The sequence below is a fragment of the Ictidomys tridecemlineatus genome, chromosome 14 (genome assembly GCF_052094955.1).
Source record: "Ictidomys tridecemlineatus isolate mIctTri1 chromosome 14, mIctTri1.hap1, whole genome shotgun sequence".
In the NCBI taxonomy this organism is placed as follows: domain Eukaryota; kingdom Metazoa; phylum Chordata; class Mammalia; order Rodentia; family Sciuridae; genus Ictidomys; species Ictidomys tridecemlineatus.
Window position 1 is genome coordinate 32,245,277 of NC_135490.1, and position 17,189 is coordinate 32,262,465.

General features: G+C 35.1%; 1 protein-coding gene across 17 annotated transcripts in view; it reads left to right on the forward strand.

The window, feature by feature from the left end:
- Positions 1-17,189, forward strand: part of Tenm3 (teneurin transmembrane protein 3) — a 2,430,710-nt gene that overhangs the window by 2,350,213 nt on the left and 63,308 nt on the right. For all 17 annotated transcript variants that reach the window (XM_078031007.1, XM_078031002.1, XM_078031009.1 and 14 more), the window contains 4 exons: positions 9,545-9,761; positions 10,773-10,892; positions 11,424-11,685; positions 16,312-16,579. In XM_078031007.1, the coding sequence (XP_077887133.1) occupies positions 9,545-9,761; positions 10,773-10,892; positions 11,424-11,685; positions 16,312-16,579 (867 nt within the window). The remainder of the gene's footprint in view (positions 1-9,544; positions 9,762-10,772; positions 10,893-11,423; positions 11,686-16,311; positions 16,580-17,189) is intronic.

The window sequence follows — 17,189 nt, forward strand, 5'->3', positions numbered from 1 at the left end:
CCCTTTAAAAATACATTAGCTTATATAACAGAAAAAAAAAAGTCAGACATAGCTGCATCCAGGTGTTTGAATAATGATGTCACAAACCTGGGTTTTATTCAAACCTGGGACTGAGCCTCATCTGTTAATTCTGTTTTTGATTTTTGTTTTTGTTGTTGTTGTTGTTTCTATATTGGAACCATCTCAAGCCAGCTCTTCCCCAAAATGGTCATCACCACCTCTGGGTTTGCATTGCACTAGCAAAACACCCCGGCACAAAGAGTGCACCTTTTTCTAAGGTTCTGTGAGGCCTTGGCTTGGGACTGAGCCTCACTGTTTTAGTCAGCCTTTTTCACTGCTGTGATGAAAAGATCTGACCAGAACAATTTTATAAGAGGAAAAGTTATTTTGGGGCTTAGAGTTTCAGAGGTCTCAGTCCATAGACAGCAACCAGGCTCCATTCCTTTAGGCTTGAGGTAAGACAGAAAATCCTGAGGGAAGAGTGTGGTAGAGGGAAGTGGCTAACTTGATCAGGCAACAGAGGGAGACTCCACTCACCAGACACAAAATATATACCCCAAAGGAGCACTCCTAATGACCCACCTCCTCCAGCTACACTGTACCACTTTCAGTCACCACTCTGTTAATCCCATCAGGGATTAATTCCCTGATTGAGTTAAGGCTCTCATAATGCAATCATTTTGTCTCTAAACCTTCTTGTATTGTCTCACACATGAGCTTTTGGGGGATACCTCACATCCAAACCATAACACTCACTAGTCTGAATTAGGTCACCTGCCCACAGGAAAATTGAAGCACTGTCACCAGAAGAGGTATGGATGCCAGGCACACAGAAGAACAGATTTTACTCCAGAAATGTAATTAGCTCTTCATGGCATTTAGTCTTAGTGTAATCAGAAAATATACTTTAATAATTTTTTATGTAGCACACAGACTATTATTTTCAGAATAGAAGAGTTTTTGATTTCTACCTCCTCCTTTCCCCCCCAAATTTGTAGTCTTTTCACTTGACAGCAGCAAAACCAATGCTGAAATTCTAACATCCTCTCCTATCCAAAGTTGTCAAGACAGCCATCTAATTCTCCCTCTGTACCTTTTTAAGCATCATTGTTTTTACAGTCTTCTCCCTAAGAATCTCATTCAACAGGGTATTTCTTGACTACAAATGGCTGGTGGTCCCACTAAACTATCATCAAAATACAACAATTTGCCAAAGATAATTATTTTCAAAAACTGAGATGCTTAATAACAAGATGACTTCCCAAAATGCACTATCTTTGGCAGTGGGTACTGTGTTTCCATCTTTCTTCTCATGAAGGAGATCCAGTCAAACTTCCCTTTGTAATCCTGCTTCCCTTTCTGGTTCTCCAGTAGGTAGGTCACCTGTGGGGACCTCAGACAGGGGATGCAAAGCCTGTCCTGGAGACTGGATGATTGGGAGCATGAGAATAACTTTAGAAGACTCTTACAAAATTTTGTTCAAGAATGGTGGAATGCCAATATGTAACTTCTGCCAGAATAATACATCTTATTTTAAGAAAATAGAGTAATTTCTTATTCTTGAGAATTATTACTTTGTGGGAGGTATATCAGGAAAATGTACCTTCAACAGGCATCTTTTAAAAATTTTTAGGGGCTGATAACAGTGGAGAAGAGATTGCCACTCAACTGAAGTTATGTAGAAATTAGAAAGATAGAAATAATAAATATTAAATAAATAGAAATAAAATAAAAATGAAAGGTTCAAACTCTAATAAAAAGTAAGAGTGTGCTAGAGGTAAGACAAAGAAACAAAAAGGAGCAAAAAAATGGATGAAATTTTCCTATAATCAGCGAAATGAATATGATGAATGTAGGTAGTCTAAGTATGGAGATTACCAAATGAAAATAAAGAAATGTTTGGAATAGATGAAAAAAGTTGAGCATGAGTTTGAGACTATTGATTGAGACTATTGTGTTCTACAGAACAAAATATAAAGGTTAAGTAAATAAAATGGCAGATGATAGCAGCAGGAATGGAGGAAGAAATAGTCAATTTAAATAAAGAAAAAGAGAAAGCAATTTACAAGGGATCCTAAATATGTCTCAAAAAGAGTCCAAGTATTATCTGAACATAGAGTAGCACTCGAGTCTCAAGCATTAAAATATATTATCCTGGTGGATGATGATTGACAGGCAGTGGGAATTACTATTAGTTTGGAAGACTACTGGATCCTACTTTAGGGGACAGATTCCAAAACCTTTGCTATCCACAGAACTTTTAGAGCATAATAAATTCCATTTTGGGAAAAAGAAAGCCAGCTTGTGCTCTTAGAAGCCAAAACCCTCCAGTAGTTTCCTGATAGAACATAAGGTTTCACCATTATATTTTAATGAGTTTTCAAAGGAGAGGAAAAGCAGAGCCACACAGATTGGAACTAAAAGTTTCTCCTGTATTTTACACCCATTAGCTGCCACCTTACGCTGCAGACAGTAGAAATGGAAACCGCACAGCACCTCTTTAGACACAGGCCTCCCATTACAGGCACTTCCAGGTTAAGAACTCCTACATTAATGGCAAGGGTGTTTTCTTAGACATAGTACATGCATGTTACATTCTCATTGTCAGAAGAGCTACCCACTGTTGACAGCTTGATGGACATCTTCTATTCCCCCTTTACTGGATTTATATGCACATTTATGCTTTTTAAATTAAATGGAGTAAGTACCATTATAAATTTGATTCTTCCAAATGATACATCTTAGAGATTTTTTTCATGCTGATACATATAGGCCTATCCCATTTTTCAAAACAAAAAAATGAATGTACTAATTAATTTCAGCACTACTACATAGGTAATAATTTAGTCATTTCTATTTTTTTGTTACTAGCATATAGGCAAATGTATAGTGATTTGTGTATGTGTCTGCATATAAATCTTTGTGTAAATAACAAATATTCTTTAGGAAAGATTTTTAGAAGTGAAATTTCTTGGTCTAAGGGTATTTTAATTTTTAATTTTGATAGCTACTGTCAAATTGCCTTGCAAGTAGGTTTCAGCCACTATACATTTCATCACTATCAAAGTGCTTATTTCTGTCATACTCATAGTCTGTACATGATCCTTGTACATAAATAAAATTGTTCAACAACATGAAAAATTCAGATTTTTTCTGATGAATGAAAATGATGCAATTTTATTGTTTTAATTTGCATTTCCCTAATTTCTATTTAGATTGAATATTTTTCCCCCTGTGCTGGGGATAGAAGCTAGGGCTTTGTGTTTGTTAGGCAAGTGCTCTAACATTGAGCTATATCCCCAGTTCTAAATTAGTGATCTTGATACTGATGTCTCAACCATTTTTACTTTAGTTTTGTTTTTCTGATAATTGTTTATTTATTGCCTGTGTTTTAATTGAGTTGCTTGACATTTCCTTTGTTCTCAGGACTTTGGTCAATATCCTACTTATTGATTCTTTGCTAAGTATAATTATTTTATCCCAGATTTTCACTTTTTTAAATTTGAAAATCATGGTGTTCTTTGCCATGAATAAGTTTATTCAATTGATATGAGGTAAATTTTTATGAAACTTGTCTTTTCCTTGGTCATAATTTCTTTATCAATGGCCTTTGTAAGATTATGCATGATATTATATATATATAATTTTACATAATTTCTTTTAATACTTTTAATAATCTCATGGATTATTTAATGTCTAATTAATGAATAATGTTTTTAAGTACTTAATGAGGTGAAAAAGAAACAGGAATTCAAGGCTTAGTAAGTCTTCGGATAGGGAAAGGGTATTAAAAGAAAACCAAAGGGGTCTTTAATGTGCTGCTAAGGGCACAATTTTGACATGTTTAGATCTCACAATCTCCAGGAACTTTATTCGTCCTTTCCTTTGTTCAGCAAATGTATTTAAACACCTACTTGGAACCAAGAAGTGTCATAGATACTGGGGATACAACAGTGAACTTGATTAGCCTCAAGGGGCTTAATGAGAAAACTTCTGAGTTGTTTGCTGAAGGAGTGGAGGGAGTAGGAAAGAAGTTATAGGTCTCTATCCAGAGGGAAAAATCATCAGGAAAGATCTGTAAACTAAGAGAAGGAATTATGCCTTTATTCAAAAGGCACTAGAAACCTAGTAAAGGAAGTATTTTACCTAGAAAAGTGAACATCAAATTTTATTTCTTTTTTTAAATTTTTTATTAGTTGCTCAAAACATTATAATGATCTTGACATATCATACATTTGATTCAAATGGGGTAAGTAATCCTATTTTTCCACGTGTACAGATTGCAGGATCACATTGATTATACATAGGGCCATATTAGTGCCTATTCTGCTACCCTTCCTATCCCCCTCAAATTTTATTTCTATAAAAAAATCAAACACTGGCTGGAATGTAGAGAATAGAACCTGAGGAACCAAGCTATTGTTGAGATCATGTCAAGAGATGACCAAGGAGGCCTGAGGGTAGTATTAGAGAAATGGAGAGAAACAGACTGATTCAACAGATATTTGAGGTCTGATGAAAAACCTCAGTGGTAGAGCAAACACCTAGCATGTCGCAGGCCCTAGGTTCAATCCAAGGACTGGACCAAAATATATATATTTGAGATGAAGGGAAAAAGGAACTGGAGATTGATTAGATGCAGAGAAGAAGGAAAGGAGAAAGGAAGCCTGGGATAATCTTCAGATTTCTACTTGGATGTAGAAATGGAATGGGTGGATGCTGAAAGCATTCATTGAAAGAGAACGAATAGGAGAAGCAATGTATTTGGAGGAGAACATAGACGCTGTGGCTTAGACTGTTTACCTTTAGATGCCTGTGTGATATCCAGGTGGAAATATCTGGAAGGCAGTTTGTGGATTTGTAATGCAAAAAAAAAAAATAAAAAATAAAAAAATAAAAGTCATCCTAGAGTCATTAACATTGAAGTGAGAGGAATAAGGGGAATGAAGCCACCAAGAGAGCACTGATACAGGCAGGAATGTCCAGAAAACCCAATATGATCCAGTTCAATAATGCATGAACTAATTCCATGCATATAACAGAATGATGACTGCAAAGAGTAATGAAAGGTGCACCTGCACAGTGTTAAAATATTGAAATTCACAAATGCAATATTACAACAGAACTTCTAACTGTATGTTGGAATTTGGGATGGAGAGGAACTTCCAACTGTACTCAAAAGTGGTAGACATTAGTTATCTTATAGGTAATACAGAACACAAATTCAAAGAAAATTCATGAATTTTTTTATTCAGTCAGTAAATCAGTGTTTTGAAAACAAATTTAAATATCCATAATTACTTGAAAGAAGGAAGAATTTTGACAAACAGAGCAAAGCCAGCATAGAAGGCAAGCTAAAAATAAACTTGGAGTCAGAGTTTTAATAATCTAACCAAATGTGTGTTTTTAAATTTTCCAGAAAAGAAATATCAAAAATGATACAAAGAATAATAGAAATAGGATGGGGTCAAAACCTTATTTTTGGCTCCTAGTCAAAAGCCTGATTTTTATAAATAAAGTTTTATTGGAACACAGTGAAACACGTTCATTAAGATATTGTCTAAAGCTCCAATAGCACTATAAAGGCAGAATTAAAGAGTTGCTATCAGAAGTCTCTGGGCCCACAGCCTAAATATTCACTGTTTGACCCTTTACAGAATAAGTTTGCCAGGCACTGGTAAAGACCAATGGCAATGCCTAAGGAAAGACAAGAGCATACTTTAAAATATGGACAGAACAGATAACTACAGCAGTAATATTAAAGATTTGAGTGGAAAGAAGCATAAACTATATTATCTACTTTACATAGAGTACCACTTATATTGCAAAGCCTAAACTGAAGAAAGGCTCTTAACTAATAATTGAAGTGGTTATTTGATGGGTTTTGAACATTTCTGATTTTCTTTAGATTTTTATGATTAATACTATTAGATATGGCTCCTATGCCAATATAAATAAAAGCCAACATAATATTCCTGAGACTAAAATGGAATCTCAATGATTTTGAGAAGCTATTCCACGAAGACAATTTTACTGCACTATACATTTGGGCAAGTGGGTAATCAACTTAGTTGTACTAGATAGCCCTAGCTGCTATATGAGCACAGACAAAGAATGAAAAATGTTTTCTCAAGTTATAGGAAGCCAGATTCATAACCATCCGTCACTTGCTTGGGCAAGTTACTGATAAACTCTGCAGAAAAATAACAAACAGTGTGTCCCTGCATCTTGGCTGTTGAAAATGAGATTCTTTCTCTGATTGATGTTAGCAGAGAGGCTTGTAAAAATGCATTTCCAACTGATTAGTTCAGAAGGTGTCAATCTCATGCAGTTTTATGACCTGCAGACTACATGCCAGATGTACATTTGCTTTTTATAAACTAACAAAGATGAATGACTAAATTTGAGCATTCCTTTTTGGCAACTGTACCATATATTGCCTAAGGGAGGACACTGTGGGAGTATTGGGGGAGGGGTGGGGAAAGGGGAAGGAGCATTTAACCCTTAATTTACCAGATTAATGGAAATAAAATATAATTTTTGGAAGTACTTTCCATTTTGAGTGGTTTCTATATATGCCAAAAAATGAATATAAGGGGGATACCTACAAGAATATTATATATTTGTGTTAAATTACTCTCCCAAGCATCTGCACACCCATTCTAAATCCATTTAGAACTCCTAAATGAAGTATATCATATAGCATACATTAAAGATTCCTCATAGAATCTCAAGATAGAATCATGAATTGCTACTGAGAGGCTTAGAGGGTTATTTATTTATTTAAGTTACTTATTTTGAAGCCAGAAGTTAAATATTGAGGCAATAGATCAATAGTCTACTACTTTAGATAGCAGAGTCTTATTAACTCTGCTTCTATTTTGAGAGAGATGAAGGGAATAAAACACAATGTTTTGCATTATTATTACTATTATTATTATATGACCTCATGAAAAATAAGGCTGTAGTTTCATCTTTTTATTAAAAATATTGACAAATATTTAGACATTTTTCATCTTCATGGCTTTTTAAGAAAGTAATATTTTCATAAATATATATGAGTGTGGTATTATAGATCTAATTGAGGTATTCACTTATAAGTTTTATCACCCAAAACTATAAGGGAAATACTGAAAAGATTTTTTTAGTTACTGTCTCTGATAAGCTGGGTTTCCTTCAGTTTCAAGTGACAGAAAATAGTACCAAAATATGCATAAGGAAAAACCAAATGCCTTAGCTTCTGGAACAGAAGATCAAGAGTAACTTATTGCAAAGACACTAAGAATGTCACTATGTATGATCATATTGTTTTTTCTCTCAAGCTCTTGGTCCACCGTTTCTGAAATTCCTCAATTTGCAGACAGATTTTATAGTGGCAGCATGATGGCTGCTGCAATCCCAGCCTCACAGCCTTACAGTTCAAGCTTGCTTTGGGGCAAAGAATCTCTTTTCAGATAAATACTGAAATTCATCCTAGTTGAGTCCATTAGGTTACCTGTATATTTCTGAACCCAACACAAAGATAGAGATATCCACATGGACTGAGAGTTGCAGAGGGCTGACTACTGAAATGAAAATTTAAATCTGTTACCCAAAGAAGGAGAAATGGGTGTTGGAAAGTAACAAACTGGGCTGGGGATGTGGCTCAAGTGGTAGCGCGCTCGCCTGGCATGCGTGCGGCCCAGGTTCGATCCTCAACACCACATACCAACAAAGATGTTGTGTCTGCCAAGAACTAAAAAAAAAAAAAAAAAAAAAAAAAAAAATTCTCTTTCTCTCTCTCTCTCTCTCAAAAAAAAAAAAGGAACAAACTAATTTTGTTAAGTTCACTGTGTTCTCCTTCAGGTGGGTAAAATGACTTCATTCTCACCTCTTTTTTTCTTACTTGTGTTATTGTTGACCCACCTTCTAGACTGGCAGTTTAACTCAAGCAGCTTATTCTCTTTTGTCTCAATTTGCTGTCAAATAATGAAGGGGCAAGCTAATATTCTATTAATGAGAGTGGTCTAAAATAAGTGACTAATATTTTTAATAAATATTATTTTTTAAAAAACACTTGCATAAATAAAACATAGAGGCCATCTAGATAGTTTCAACTGAGCCATCCATAATAGAGTCATGGCAAAGCCTAAACTCAAGTTTAAAGATTTTAAAACTATCCTGTCAGTGACCAAAGTCTATATAAAATAGTATTCTTATTAATTTATACAAAGCATATCAAAATTTATGTATTAAACTGTTCAGTAAGTAGTGGACTTAAAGATAATGTCATAACACTGTCATAACCTGACATCCCCATCCACTAATGGGGTCATAATATGTTTCAATTGAATGTAGTTATGCATCCCATTTAATGATTGGAATACATTCTGAGAACTACATCACTAGGTGACACTCATTGTGCAAATATCAAAGTGTCTAGACAAACCTAGATCATACACCAGTCATTCAACATGCATGCCTCTTGATATCTTCAAGAGTGACCGTAAACAAAGAAGTATGAGCAGTTGCCAGCATAACATGGCACATTGTCTTAAAGTAAACTTTTTCTTATGTAAGAAGAAGGAATACACTCAAAATAATAACCGAAAGCACAGTATGGCATATACATAAACAAATAATACCATTCATTATCTTCCAAGTATTATGTACTCTACCTAACTGTATGAGCTTTTATTTGACTGGCAGCATAATAGGTTTGTTTATGCTGGCATCATCACAAACATATGAGCAATGAATTGTACCACAGCAATTTTATGGCCACATCACTAGTCAACAGGAATTTGTCGTTATTCAGTGCATTACTGTACTTCCGTGGGCCATTGAATATAGTTTCCTTTTGATGTTCCTAGTGAAGGCACTAGCAAATTCTTTCTATCCTTGTGTCATTTTTTCATGGTAGACTTCTTATAATTTCCAATATTATGGTTAATTTACATTTACCACATCTTTAATTATACCTGCATGTTTGGGGAAGCACACTAGGAGCTCAAGTTTCTATTTAAAATTTGGGAAATGCCTTAATTTTCTCTGGAACACACTTTTCCTTCCTTTGGAGACCTAGTTCCTTGAAAGATAGTTGACTAATACTCATTTTATATTGATTCGCATTTGCTTCTCTTCACAAACTGTAATTTTCTGACTCTTTTCCAAAATTTAGTTTTACCCTATATATGTCCCTATCCATTTAACATATACACTGTGTTAACTCGCATTAGTGTATTTTTCTCTTCAATAAAGAAAGCCTAAGTAACTATATTCACAATTGATCCATATTCTGTCATACTAACAGATTGTTCTAGTCAGTAATTTTTTATTTCTTATTCAGAATAAACATTATGTGATTATTTTCAACTGTCTTCAAATATTCACTCTCTATGATAGCAGATACAAGTATTGTTTTTCCATTTCATCTGGTTTCAAAAAGTATGCCTTATAGAAATGTGAAGTTACTAGCTATGAAAGAATCAACAAACCAAACTTATTCATCCTCATGGCATAAAAAAAAGCAAATTCTCTCACTGGTTTGCTTTTGTCTCTGCAGATGGACTTATTGACTGTATGGATCCTGATTGCTGCTTACAGAGTTCCTGCCAAAATCAGCCCTACTGCCGTGGACTGCCTGATCCTCAGGATATCATTAGCCAAAGCTTACAGTCACCATCTCAGCAAGCTGCCAAATCCTTCTATGATCGAATCAGTTTTCTTATTGGATCTGATAGCACACATGTTATACCTGGAGAAAGTCCTTTCAATAAGAGGTCAATGCATCTTTCCTTATATAGATTTGAATAGGTTTTCATCAACAGCTATATACTTTCTGTGAAATACTGATGAGTGTGTATTTGAGGAAAATGTGGGTTTTTTTAATACAGTTTTTCCTCTTCCAACAAATTCTTCACCAAACTTCGCATTTCAAGCATTTTTGACATAGTTCACATACTTTGTCAATTTTGATACCTGAGACATAACAGGACGTTCCATTAAGGAGTCAATAAATCTTCATTTAACTCGTTGATTTTTGTTAGCACAGTTGGAAACATTTCAAAAGAAGCAATGAAAGGACCCAAAAGGCAAAACACAAGTGTACTTTTTTTTAGCTGAGCCCACTAAATAATATAAATTATGAATTAATGTAATGGAACTGCTAACGGCATGGCAGTAAGGTTGCATAAGCTGTTTGACTGGTACTTTGCAGAGCAGTAATGACCTGAAAATAAACCAGTAAGTGAAAGCAGGTGTCTCATGTCTCACTGAGCAAAAGAAGATGATTTACACTAGAACTCCTGGGTCTGCAGTAATTTAACAGCATTAATGCAGTGAGACCCAGCAGTTGATTAAAAGTTGTTGCACAAATGTTCCTTATTGCCCCCTTAAATCTTGTACTTCTTAGTCCCTGCAGATTTACAGATTGCCTCAGAATTAATTGGAAAGTATACTTTTCTTTATGTAAGTCATATGTATGACTTATGAAAGAGAACAAAGTTTATAATTTTAAAAATTCATCTCTAAATTATTGGTCTTGATAACTCTCCAAAAGGCAGATTGCAACAAATTAAAACCCAGGGTAAACACAAGGCATTTATAGAATGTAAATTACACTGAACTAAAAAGGGCATTGTCTTGGGAGTATTTCAGGTCTGGTTTTTGTGAATAACGCTTGATTGTGGATGATACTGTTATTTTATCCTTAGGTTGAATTATCTATAAATCATGATAATGTTAGCCCAAGAAGACAGATGTTCATTCCGATTCTTGTGCTCTTCCCACAGCCTTGCATCCGTCATCAGAGGCCAAGTCCTAACTGCTGATGGAACTCCACTTATTGGAGTAAATGTCTCATTTTTCCATTACCCAGAATATGGATATACTATTACCCGCCAGGATGGAATGTGAGTTAGTCTCATCACACTCTTTCTGTTCGAAGTCTTTCAAGTATAAGACTAGACAATCTTCCATCACCCATCATGTTTTATTGTCTTTTTTAATAGAAAGACAACAACTTTTAGATTCTAGAAACCTGTGAGAGTATATGAGCAGAGATTTAAAGTCATGTACTCAGATGCTTTAAAAGTTGATTTCATTTTCTAAGGCATGATATAATATTGTGGTTTTGTTGGAGAATGTTCTTTGTCTTAGAAGATGCATGTTGAAATATTTAGGGGTAATACTTCATTGTGTCTATGACTTAAGTTGAGATGGTTCCAAATAATGATAGAAAGCAAATTTGGGGAAATGTTATAATACTGGTGACCAGATAAATGTGAATACTCATTGTATGATTATTTTTTAATATTTCTGTAGATCTGACATTGGGAAAAAAAGTTGATTTTCTTTATAAACCATATTAATTTAAGGAGGTGAAGTGTTGGTTGTTATTCGGGATCCAGACAATTCACTGAGTATATATTGTTTTTTCTTAGGTTTGACTTGGTGGCAAATGGTGGGGCTTCTCTCACTTTGGTATTTGAACGATCTCCATTCCTCACTCAGTATCATACTGTGTGGATTCCCTGGAATGTCTTTTATGTGATGGACACTCTAGTCATGAAGAAAGAGGAGAATGACATTCCCAGCTGTGATCTGAGTGGGTTTGTGAGGCCAAATCCTATCATTGTGTCATCACCTTTATCCACCTTTTTCAGATCTTCTCCTGAAGACAGCCCCATTATTCCTGAAACACAGGTAAAATATTCTAGCAAGCAATACTTTTACAGAAAAGATTTTTAGATCATGTGGTTGCCAAAAAATTTTGAAAAAGGGTTACAGGAGGACTCCAGTGCTATCATAAATAATTCTGTAGAATGTGGTATTTGTGTGTATACAAAGTACATATTGTTATAGTATGATACTCAGTTATGTTTTAAAAATCTATTCAAAATACTTTTTCTTCAAACTTTATCTGCATATATTTATTAGTTATAGCTAAATGGAAAAAGAGCTTATATTTAACCACTTAGTAATGTCTTTGCTCATTCATTCATTTGTTGAAAAAAAAAATTGATGCCTCTATGTACCTGTCAGCCTGGCTAACATTGTAGCAAGTGCTATTGTGCATGGTAGTTACACTCAACCACTTACTGTTAATTATTTTAAGTAAAAAATTGTTTTGGAAAAGATAAAGATGATTTTTGATAGAAAATATTCATTAGTTTTCTCAAGATGCTATTTTCTGAAAAGCTTGGCATTGTGTCTTAAATTCTAATAGCTTGTAGTTCATAAAGCCCTAACTTTCTAAAGTATAAACATTTTTATCTACTGAAATACTTGAGGATTGTTTTCCTTCCCCTATATTTGTTTCCTTTTTTTTTTTTTTTTTTTTTTTGTGGTGCTGGGGATTGAACCCAGGGCCTTGTGCATGGGAGGCAAGCACTCTACCAACTGACCTTTATCCCTTTTTTTTAAGTATTTTTTTAGATGGACACAATATCCTATCTGTTTTGTACCAGGCATTGTTTTATAAGAACAAATCAGTAAGTGAATCTGATGAAATACCTTTCTCAACAAGCTTACCAACTCATGAGCAGAGTGACCCTAAACAATACATATATCAGGCTGTTCTGAGATTATTTAAAGATATTTAAAGATAAAGTGCCTGGAGGTACAATTTTATGTAGTATAGTCCAGGAGGATCTCTTTGAGAAGATAACTTTTCAGCAGGACTTTTGAGAAAGTGAAGGGATGAACTGTGAAAACTGAAGGGTGGTCTAGGTGAAGGAGAGAGCAAGCTCAAAAGTGGTGAGGAAGGACTGGGGGTAGAGCTCAAGGGCAGAGCATTTGCCTAGCATGTGTGAGGCCTTGGGCTCAATCCCAGCACTGACAAGAAAAAGGAAAAGCAATGAAGAAGAGCATGCTTGGCTTGTTCAAGGAGTGGCAAAGAGACCAATATGAGTAAAGATAGTAGTACATAAATTACAGGTCTTTGGAAGCCATGGAAAAGATAGAAACTTTCATTTTGAGTAATTGGAAGCCATTGAAGGTTTTTAGGCTGACCTTCTTCTTAAAGAGATCTCTGTAGTTACTATGCTGAGAATGTTCTGTATTAGGCAAGGATTGAAGCTAGTCAACAGAAGAAATGATGGTGGCTTAGACAAAGACAGTTGGTTGGAAAGAAATAGAGGTGTAAGAATGAAGATGTAAATGTGGGAGTCATCAGCATATAAATATACTTAAAGCATGGGATGAGAGCCCCCTCAGGGGAATACAGAGATAAAGATAACAAAAGATGAGTCAGGAAGGTCTAGGATACAAAAGGTCAAAAAGACTCACAGGTAGATGTTATGCCAAAGAGACACTTCAGTGGTCACAGCAGTTATGAAGACGTTGATCTGAAGCTTTAGGAAGTTCATTGTGATCTTTTTCAGTTTAATGTTTCCTCTCCAGCTCTATCTTGCAGTAAGTTTGAACTTATTAGTCCTGAAATAGACTAGACTTGGAGGCAGCGTCTGTTGATAAGTGGCAATCTCTAGCAAACCAGGGCATTGAAATGAGCTTTAAAGAGTCAACAAGTCCATGAGTACATGGAGTCTTTCTCCATTCACTCATATAGTAGGCAAGCATTTAGTAAAAATCTAAGATTTTTACTCTACTAGGATTAAGAGAAGAGCAAAATGTGGATCGTGCCATTGTAAGTGTGATGAATAAACAACTATGAAAGTTCAAAAGAGGTCAGTTCCTGAGTAAACCAAAGAAAACATGATAAGGCAGAAAAGAGAGGGAAGCATATTCCGTATCAAAGAAAATGTGTGAGCAACAGAGTGGTGGTCCACACAGGTACTGTTATATAAAAACTGGAGAACAATTTAAATGTAAGCTATGTAAGGAGAAAGAGGAAGGAGGTGGTACTGAGGCCAGATTATTTATGTTGCTAAAATGCCTTCCAAGGGAGACCTTGAGTTCCTTAAGCAACTTGAAACCAAGGAACCAAGGAAGTTTTTTCAGCATTTCACTAAAGCTAAGTCAAGTGACAAAACTGATACAAAAGACCAAGAAGTCAAAGAACAGGCCAGTTAACTGTATTTCCACACATGCCCAGGCCTCAGATGGAGAGGGCCTAACAAAGGTAATGGAAATAGAGAGGAGGCAATAGATTAGACAGACATTTGGAAAGTAGCGTTGGCAGAATGTAGTTTCTAACAGAATATTTAATGGGGTCAAGCAGGAATGGGGCTTACAGTTGATGCAGCTGCTAAAAGTAGGCCTAATGGTTTATTTTCCTATTTTGGCAGGATTTGCTTTTCCTAGTAATGTAATATAACATGGTAAGATTAAATTACATAGGAGAAATGCATGCTTTAATGAACTAAATTATAGATATTTGTTCCATAGAAGTAGGTTAACCATGACAGAGACAATAATCAGTTATTAAAATTAGAACTAGCATATGATCTTTTGAAATAGAGAAGCAACTCCTTTCAGGTCACAGGAAATACATATTAATGTAAGACTCCCTACATATAGAAAGCCTATCAAATTTATAGGAAATTATTTTGAAAATAAGAGGAAATAAATTATACACTTCAGGGTTCAATCACATATTTCTAGGGCAACTCAAGAGTCACAGAAATCTATTTTGCAACCTAACATATTGGTATTTCACCCTGATCATGAGAAGTTCTCTTCAAATTATTCACCCTACATCCTACAGGCTTATACAAGTGCTGTCAATCTTAAATTTCATGGTTTCCCTTGGTCTAATGGAGCTCTAAAAAGTTTCTGTATATTCATAAACTGTTGTTTAAGACAGTTCTCTGGCTGAATTCAGTCAGCATGTTTAGTAAGGAAAACCCCAGCTGTAATAAATTGTTGTATCTATTATAGCCATGCCTTCTAAATCTATTAGACTTCATCCCACCTTTCTTCATGCCAACACTGACTCGCCGGCCACAGTGGAAGTTTGTTTAGACTATTCATCTTTGCTATTTCCAACCATGTGATTGTTTATAGTGAAATGATGGCTGTTTTGTATCCAGGAGTTTTACATAAATTATTAAAATTTGGAGGTGGCAAATGTGTGTACATCATTCCTAACTGTTCTACACCAGAAGTGTCAGGAAGGGAGGGAGGATAATACTGAACATTGAAATCACTACTCTGAATTTTTTTTCTAACCTGTTAAGGCAGTCTTTTATTGAATAATGAATCTTGATGGAGCAATATGAGGAAACCTTTGAAAATGCTATTAAATTTTTAGTTGAGAAAATGCTGGCTTCCTGGCACAGGTTCCTGAACATTAGGTAGCCTTGTACTTTGCAGTATATATACTAAGTCTACAACCTTGTGCTATATCGTATACATAGTAAGCCTATGAAGAACCATTATTCTTGACCAAACTAGGAAGAGCACTGGAAGAGAGAATCTTAACCCTTTAGAAAAATTTTATTTGCTACATAAAATACATTAAATAATGTTTTAGCATAATATATTTTGCATATGTCATATGTCACAAGTTTGTTGGCATTCATTGAGCTAGTCACACTGATGAATAAATGGGTTTAAGGGTATGATTTTTAAGAATTTACAAAGAGGATAATTCTTAAGCAGCTATCATTAACATTTTATAGTCCAGCTTCAAATCAGAGTGTGTATTAAGTATCTTATGTGTACACTCAAGAACACTATTTACTCTCTAAGAAAAATTATATCCAGCTTTTTAAAATTAGCTTATTTACCATGATATCAAAAATCAGTGGTAAGCTGTAGCTCAGTATTTGAGTATGAGAATGTGCTATTGTTACCATACCTCTCAACATGGATGTGGGATTTACTACCATTTAATCCAGATGAGTTGATCTTTTTTGTTGTCACTCTTTTCTTTAGGCAGTGACCTACACATTGGCTGATGAGGCTACAGGCACAGACAGGTTTAATCCCTAAATGAGCCAGCTGGTGAAGGCTAGATCTTTGGCCCAGGCCATATCCCTGTTCTGAGCTAACTATCTTACAAATGTCGGCTTTAATTCTCCAGGGTGACTGGGGTGAAAGATGGGTTAGTGAGAATCTGCTGGGACTGCCACACTAACAAGTCAGTGCATGTCAGCCTGAGGGAGCAGTCACAGTGTTCCTGTATGAAGGGTAGCACCCGAGGTATGATTAACTCAGAATAAATGACAGGAGGCTTTTAGGAGGAGAAAATTAGGCAGGCAGCAGAGTTATTTTTAATTATTGAATAAGATAACAGCTCAAATGTGTATTTATGAATTGCAACTCTTCAGCATCTTATTTTAGTTGCTCTACTAGTTCTTTTAAATCTATTTTCTCTAGTACACATACATGAGCACAGTTAGCAGCTTCTGCTTTGTTCAAATGCAGGTGCTTCATGAAGAAACCACAATTCCAGGAACAGATTTGAAACTGTCCTACTTGAGTTCGAGAGCTGCAGGGTATAAGTCAGTTCTCAAGATCACCATGACCCAGTCCATTATACCATTTAATTTAATGAAGGTGCATCTAATGGTAGCTGTAGTTGGAAGACTCTTCCAAAAATGGTTTCCTGCCTCACCAAACTTGGCCTATACTTTTATATGGGATAAAACAGACGCTTATAATCAGAAGGTCTACGGTCTATCTGAAGCTGTCGGTAAGTTCCATATAAATCTTCTCTGCATTGAAAAAATTATCTCAGAGTTAGAACTATCATAAAATTAATTGCAACCTGTGGAAAGTTGATGGATAACCAAATAAGTTTGGAGTAAGGTCATACTAGAAAAGTTATCACTGGTTTATTCCTACTAAAGAAAAAGGAATGTACTCCATATGATGAGAAGGAAAAAAGTGTCAGTTTTTCTGGCTGAAATTATCGCATAGAAGATTAGTCTGAGTGAGATTTCAGGTTATTGTATCCTTTTTTATTTATTTTCTTATTGTGTCTCTTCCTTTTTTATTTTCTTCCTTTATTTATAACTTTACCTCCCTAGCTTTCACCCTCCTTTTTATGTTTTCAACCTGTAATGTTATTTTTCATGCATCAGTTCATAATGGTATTTAATAGATTATCAAACAAAATTTGTGCTAAGATTATTTCAATCTTTAGACTAGAAGGACCAGTCAGTTCTGTGGAAAGACACTCTTAAAATACCAAGCCACTTATTTCATTGAAGGACTCCACAATGCAATCAAAATTTGACATGTCGAGATATAGCTTCAAGCTCAACTCAGATCATCAGAAACTAAAGGATAACATCATTTTT